The sequence below is a fragment of the Chenopodium album genome, chromosome 23 (assembly GCF_948465745.1).
Source record: "Chenopodium album chromosome 23, dcCheAlbu1.1, whole genome shotgun sequence".
Taxonomy (NCBI): Eukaryota; Viridiplantae; Streptophyta; class Magnoliopsida; order Caryophyllales; family Amaranthaceae; genus Chenopodium; species Chenopodium album.
The window spans coordinates 14873674-14880842 of record NC_137856.1 but is presented as its reverse complement, the minus strand read 5'-3'; the positions used below and the strand labels follow the sequence as shown (position 1 = coordinate 14880842).

Here is a 7169-nt window from a genome sequence, read left to right as displayed (position 1 = left end):
CCTTGAGAAAACTTATTTAACTTCAATTGAATAAACCCTAAATCCCTAATATTTCCTTTGGTTTGAATTGATTTAAATTGTTGAATTGTTGATCTATTTCTTGATGAATTGTTGATTTATAATTTGTGTAATTGAATTGTTTAAATATATCTTGTTTATCATGAATCATGATATAGGTAATGCACTATCATATTTATTAGGGGTGAGCAAAAATTCCGGGTACCCGTAATTGGAATTGGAACCGGTTAGGAATTATCGGGTCCGGAACTGAAATTGGACCCGGTGGTTCCAATTCCGGGTAGTAAATTAAGGACCCGGTTATAACCAATTTCAATTCCAATTCTCAAGTTTTTGGAACCGGAACCGGTTGGGTACCCGGTTACCCAATATATTATAAACTAAATAAATTTTAAATAATTAAAATATGTTGAATGCATATAATTTGTAAAATAAAAAAGTATTGTTAATACCTAACATAAATACAAATAGCTTAATGCATTCATAAATATAAGTATTAAACGCTAAAAATGAACCTAATTAAAATAAGAATTGTAATTTGTATTATATTTTAACAATTACATACATAAGTGGGTACCCAGAACCGGAACCGGTACCCGGTGGTTTCAATTCCAATTCCTAAACTTTAGGACCCCGGTTAAACCAATTCCAATTCCGGTTCCGAATTTTAGGACCCGGTTCCAACCAATCCCAAGTCCGGGTCCTAAAATTTTGACCGGGTACCCGGTTTGCTCACCCCTATTATTTATCATGATATGAATTACTATATCTTTTTTTTTTTCCTGAAAAAGTACTATATCTTTTCATGATACACCATCTGATTTAGTTTATCACGATTTAAGCAAAACTGATTAATGGGCCTTGCGTTTTTTGCTTTTAGTTCTGTCGTTTGGAGAAAAGTGTATATCACTCTATATGTACACGGTTGTAGCATTCAGAAATTCAATTGTAAAAAAAAAAGCAATGGACGGAGAAAGAGGAAGAGGAAGGGGGAGATGGAGATGGAGATGGAGGTGGAGGTGGAGGTCTAGGAGATGGGTGACACCTTGTCCAGATATTCAAGCAAACACATCCAGATCCGATAAATGCCCGAGCCCGAGCCCGAGCCCGAGCCCATCAACAAGGTTAAAGAAGCCGGTTCGAGTTCGAAATCAGACTCCGGCGGCGGCTAACTGGACTCCGGCTGAGAAGGAAGAGACTGTGAAGCGTGATTGGGTTGACCTCGAAACTCACGACGATCTTCTATTCCGTCACAATTTGTTCAATCTAGGGTTGATAACAAATCAGGCGGAGAACAACAATGTGGAAGGAGGCTCGGAAATTACCGGGCCTGGTCCGGGCCCGAATTTGGACCCCCATACCTCAGAAGAGCTGCGATGCCGAGTCAAAAATTGCAGGTTTAAATTTCTCCTCTCTATTTTTAATTTATTTTATAGTATAATTAATTTCCTCTGGTTCTTCATTCTTTGCTTAGTTTCATTATTAGCTTTCCGAATGTATATCTGTTTACTGTGCTTGTTCGGTTTTTATTTGATTCAATTTTGCCAATTTGCCTATTATACCAATTGAATGCACTTGCTGATTTGCTTTGCAATTTTTCTTTAATGCAAATTAGTAAAACCTAGTGTTGGTGGAGTACTGAATAACATAGGGATTACTCGAGGATTGGACGATATTAGTGATTTGCTCGGTAAAACTCTCTTGTTGGAGCTTGTTAGTGTTGAGGTTCAATCCAGTAAGACACTATACACTTAATTAGGGCACTTTGAGTTCTGTTGATGGTTTAAGATCTTCTCTCTTAAGCTATATTAATCGATTAATGGTTAATTAATTAAACACATAAGGGTTCATTACTTAAAATGACACAGTAGACATTAAAGTTTGAAAGTGTAACTTCCATCAGCATGGTCTTCTGAAAAATTGGTCTTAATGACATCCAACTCTGTTTATGTCTAATTAATTTCCTCAAGGACTTATTCTACCGAGCCCTCAAAATAAATACTGCAAACTTATTTTACTTGTGTTGTTGTGAAGTTGTAGACCCATGGACCTTTTTGAAGAAAGCTTGCTAGTCAATAGTAAGTTTTGTTAGGGTATCTTAGTTTTGGAGGTTTTGTTCAAGTGAATGTCCAATTGGAACAGATTTTTCTCATTTTTATTATTAGATGACATATTGTGTTTGAGGATTTAATCTATATTTGTTAATTTTATTTTAATGTTGCGGTCTTTCATATTTTGCAGGCCAAGGCCAAGTGTGGGTGCTGTCAATTTTAAGGAAACAAATCCGTCTTCTCATCCATTAAGCAAGTGTGTTTTCTTTATCTTCCCAAGTATTTTATATACAAGTAGAATAACTTGAGAACAAACCTGAACTATGACACAGGATTATTTAGTTTAGTAAACTCCGCGCTCATACTAGGATTTTCCTTTAATTTTTGATTTGGATTAGTCAGTACATTATAATATATCTTGATTTGCCTGCCAAATTTCTTCGCAGTCCAAATCAAATAAAACTATAAAAGGCAATAGTGAAGAGCAAAAATCAGAATTTCAAGACTTCCAACTTTCTTGGATAGCAATTTAAGAGGGAAAAAGAGGGAAGGAAAGAAGAGGGAAAGAGGAGGAAAGGGAGTAGACTAGCATGCATTTTCTCTCAAAATCTCACCAACAATAAAAATATTTGTTTTATCAAAGAATGTGGGAAAATATATCTTCTATTCCCTCCCCTTTCCTCCCTCCACTTGTTACCCAAATAAGGGAGGATAAAATCTTCTATCTCCCTCCCCTTTCTCTCCAAATCTTACCAACAATGAAAATATTTGTTTTATCAAAGACTGCCCCATTTCCCTCACCTTAGACAATTTATAAATTTGCTACTGCCACCCTGTGAGATTGCTACTTTGACTTCAACAAATGGATTAACACGGACTTCAAGAGAGAAAATGTTAAACATTGATTTTGAGAGTTGTTAAGGTAAAGAAGGAGGGAGAAATCACATGGGGTAAGTAAAGTAGGAGAGAGATATCACATGAGATAAGTAAAGTATGTCAGAGAAATAATCTTGTTTTAGGTTTTAAAGTTAGGGTCATTTTAGACCTTTCATGCACAATTTTATACCAAATATGGATAGTCAGGAAATTGTTGAAGTTATTTTGTTACACCCATATTTAGAAATGTTGAAGTTAAAGCGTTATGAAGGGAGTGCAAAATTAGAGAAACTCCTTTAGATGATTAGGTATGATGAATTGTTCATTTTAACTTTCAAAACTACTTACATGAAAGTAAAACATCAATTATGTTTAAGATTATAAGTACGATCTTTCAATGTGTGAGAGACTAAATTGTCAGCTTGTAATTATGTAATTATTAGTAACAATATTGCAGATTCGATCATGAGGAAGATGGGTTTCCATTCATTTTAATAATAATATTTGAAGTTACAAAGATAGAAATAGCTTAAGGCTATTACTCTTGAGGCTTAACCCTCCAATAACAACATACAATTTCTGGTTGCTTACTACTCCCCCTTCTCTTTGATTATATTCCCCAAAGATTTCCTAAATTACATTCCCATGCTTATAAAGTTGCTTCTGGACTTTCCTAATCTTGCTCCTGCAATTCTGAGTTGGTGACACCTTCTCCCAATGCTTTGTCTCCTTGCTCCTTGTCTTGTACATGTGAAGAAGTCACATGATAGGAGTTGACTTGTGGACTTTGTGGTTGCTTGGGTCTCCGTGAGTAGACCTTGATAGGTTGCTTAGCTGAGTCCATAACACAATGTCAAATACTTAGCCCATTTGCTTTATTGAAGTCAAAGTTCATCAGTTCTTACAAGCTCTTCACCAATATGCTTCTTAAAGTCGTGTAAGATTGAACATCAATTTACCCAAAAAAAAATGTTCATGATCTGTCTCCATCTAGGATACTTAGTCCATTCAGGAGTATCTTCATGGATTATTGCATGAAATAATATTTTGGACCTTGATTAAAGGTTCAAGGCTTTGATTGGTTGAATGATTCATTCATTGTTTCAACCCAAAATAATTTTAAAAGAAAATGGTTTTTCTGTTTCAAATGAAAATACAATGAGGAATTACTTTTCCTTTGTTTCCATTAAAGATTAGTTAGGGAAAGAAAGAGAAATGGATGAGGATGGTTAAAGTGGATAAAGAGGTATTTTAAGGAGATATGGTGGTAAATATGCATACCTTCGTTGAGAAAAGAAAAATATATTCATGAGCAACCATTTTCCACTTTGGAGAAAGTTATTATTCCTTCCTCTTCAAATCAAACAAAGGAAAATGAGGAAATCTTTTTCTAAAGAAATGTATGTTGTCCTAATAATTAGAGGCCTTAGATTAATATTAATACTATTATTACCATATTGGTGTTATTGAAAGGAAGAGCCACTTATTAGCAAATACCAAGTAACGTATGAACTTGCTATTTCACTAGTATTACCATATTGGTGAATCTGATCTTGAATACTAACTTATATTTCAACGACTTTGCTACTCCATTTCGATTGCTATAATTTTGAGGCTTCACTAATACCGTTGCATTTTCTTGAAACAGAATATCTGAACGCGAGCAGCAGCTGAAAAGATTTGTTCGTGATAATTTGAAACAGTTGCTATGTGACTTGAAGAATAAGCCGAAGCCGACCCTTGATACTGTGGTTAAAAATCGAATTCAGCGGACTTTGGAGTATTTCAAAAATGAGATGAAGGTTTTTGTTTCTTTTCTTGTTCCATTCTGTCTTTGATCTCCTCTATTAATTTCTTATATGGTAATGATTTCATTTTTTTGGCAATAAACATGCTAGGGTGGTGATTATGAATATGTGAGTTGTGATAAACTTATCCCCACAAGTCTCTTTGTGACTCATGCGAATTTTCGTGCGCGGCTCAAAGGTTCTGATTCTCCTCCAGAGCTCTTTTTTGCTGTGTTGGAAAACGGTTGTCCACATGAAGCTACCCATTGCTGTAAGCTCGATCATGGTATGTTTATCAATAGTTTAACTTTCCTTGTAATACTAAATTTGAGTGCTTCAATTGTCATGTGAATGCTATTCTGATTTTTCCTGGTTAATTTGTGCCCTGTTTTGTTTACAGATAGAGGTGGAACTTTTCAGCCAGGTGAAGTAGTTTGTCATTGTGAGCATGTGAAGTGTCTGGATTGTGATCGATGGTCTGGCTATGTCATTCGACCGGGGGAGGATGTAATTATGTGACGTCTCATATTAAGAAGATATTGAGTGTCGCACTGCTAGCTTATAATTTTTATGATGTGAATATATGACTATTTGAAGGATTCTATTTTGTATCGAGTAGTTATTGAACTGATGTGTTTTTTTTTTTTTTTTTTTTTTTTTTTTTTCTGTTTTACATTGGTTTAACTTAAAGCAATTAGTTAGAGTGCATCAAGATCAAGCCATGAAAGTGAAGTATAGTCAATAACACGAGGGCTTGATTGTATCCTCTGAATTATCAATGAAGATATCTGTCTGATACTTTCTTCATATTCTTAGCTCTCTTTCAAAGAGTCAAAGTAGCGTAGCATTTGGCATCTTGCCATACTAAGAGAAGTCTCTATCGTTGTTCATCAGATAACATACAATAAAACTATATTGTGGTTCTAGTAACGGATTAATTTGCTCATGATCTAGTTGTCTATAACTTGACCTTTGAACTCTTGGAGGTCTCCTTTAATACGCTGCTCATTTCACAAGAAGTTTGCAGCTAGCTGCTTAGGCATACTATCGAAACATTGAATGGCTGTCTCAGCATCATCGCCACAACTGAACCAGATAAAACTAGAAAAAGCATCTTTGGCCTCTACTTCCTTTAAAAGCGCTAGCAGTATTGTATTGTTGATCATGAGGTAAATTATGACTAAACCACAAGTCTTACTGTGAGTCATACAAATTCTCATGCTCAGTTCTCTTCTTTGCTGTACTTGAAAGTGGTAGACTACACAATGTTAATCATTGTTGTAAGCTGAATCAAGACACCGTTCAATCTGTAAACGTTTATCATCATTCTATCCCTTTTATTGAAATAGATCGTGTCAGCTGTTTATGGAATAGTATTTTGAATTTCAAATGTCTTTTTGTACAAATGGAAATGGAACTCTTAGCTAAGATGAAGTATATCTAAGTTGCGCTAAACGGTCCAACTTTGCCCTGGGGAAGTTGTATATGTAAGAGAAACCTTGCATCCTAAAGCAATCTACTCAGATCAAACACTCTTCCAAACAATTTAAGGGACATTGAACATATTCCACAGAACTGCTGCAGCTTCAAGCTGGGTAATGAGTATCTTTGCTATACTGATCAGAAGCAACTTATCTAGAGATTGAACACGAAACGACTGCCAAATCAACGTCAATAGTATAATCAAATGTTAGAAAATGCAGCGATGGGAAAACATTACGGATTTAGGTGGTGTTTGGTATGAGATAATTTGAGGGTGGAAACGGATTCATTTAAGCGTTACCCTTTTTCATGGTTTGGTATGACTGGATGGAAACAGATCATGTTTCCAAGAGGAAACGAAATCCTCCATTTTGTTTCCATTATGAAATGAGCGGAAACAATTCACGTTTCCTCACAAGCTCAAAAATCATCACGCATTCACGCTCTCTTGGGATTAATCAAATTTGGTTCATGTTAGCCGACCCCACTTTTGGGATTAAGGCTTTGATTGATTGATTGATTGATTGATTGATTGATTCACGCTCTCTCTCATAATATCACTGTATTTTATCTTTGTAATTTTTGTTCTGAAAAAACCCAGATCTTCACGTACGTGCATTCTTTCTTTTCCATTTTGATCTGTTTCAATGGAGGAAATTCCTGCTTCTTCATTATTTCGAGCTTTAATGGAAGAAATAGGGAAATTCCTTTTATTTTTCTTGATTAAAATTGCAGAAAATTGTTCAACTGTTTGGACAATTCTGATGAAATTAATAAATTTTTGAGAACTAATGTTAATGAATTTTTTTTAATTCTTATATTAATTACTCTCATTGGTATCTTTGATTTTTGCGGAATTTGGGAAGAAGTTGATTTAAGCAATAAAAGGTGGGTCTTTTTTATTCCCTATTTTTTATGGATGATAAATTTATGATGATGTTTTTGATGAATGATG

At 34.9% G+C, this 7169-nt stretch overlaps 1 protein-coding gene across 1 annotated transcript; it reads left to right on the top strand.

The window, feature by feature from the left end:
- Positions 1-850: 850 nt before the first annotated feature.
- On the top strand, positions 851-5363 carry LOC145609196 (uncharacterized). Its single transcript, XM_081664742.1, has 5 exons — positions 851-1415; positions 2260-2325; positions 4594-4747; positions 4844-5018; positions 5133-5363. The coding sequence occupies exons 1-5, from the start codon at positions 934-936 to the stop codon at positions 5249-5251; spliced, it is 996 nt and encodes a 331-aa protein (XP_081520868.1). The 5' UTR covers positions 851-933; the 3' UTR covers positions 5252-5363.
- The last annotated feature ends 1806 nt before the right edge of the window (positions 5364-7169 follow it).

Coding starts and splice junctions, on each gene's coding strand:
- LOC145609196 (XM_081664742.1), top strand. CDS start 934: ATGTACACGGTTGTAGCATTCAGAAATTCAATTGTAAAAAAAAAAGCA. Junction 1,416..2,259: donor TGCCGAGTCAAAAATTGCAG/GTTTAAATTTCT, acceptor CATATTTTGCAG/GCCAAGGCCAAGTGTGGGTG. Junction 5,019..5,132: donor TTGCTGTAAGCTCGATCATG/GTATGTTTATCA, acceptor TTTTGTTTACAG/ATAGAGGTGGAACTTTTCAG.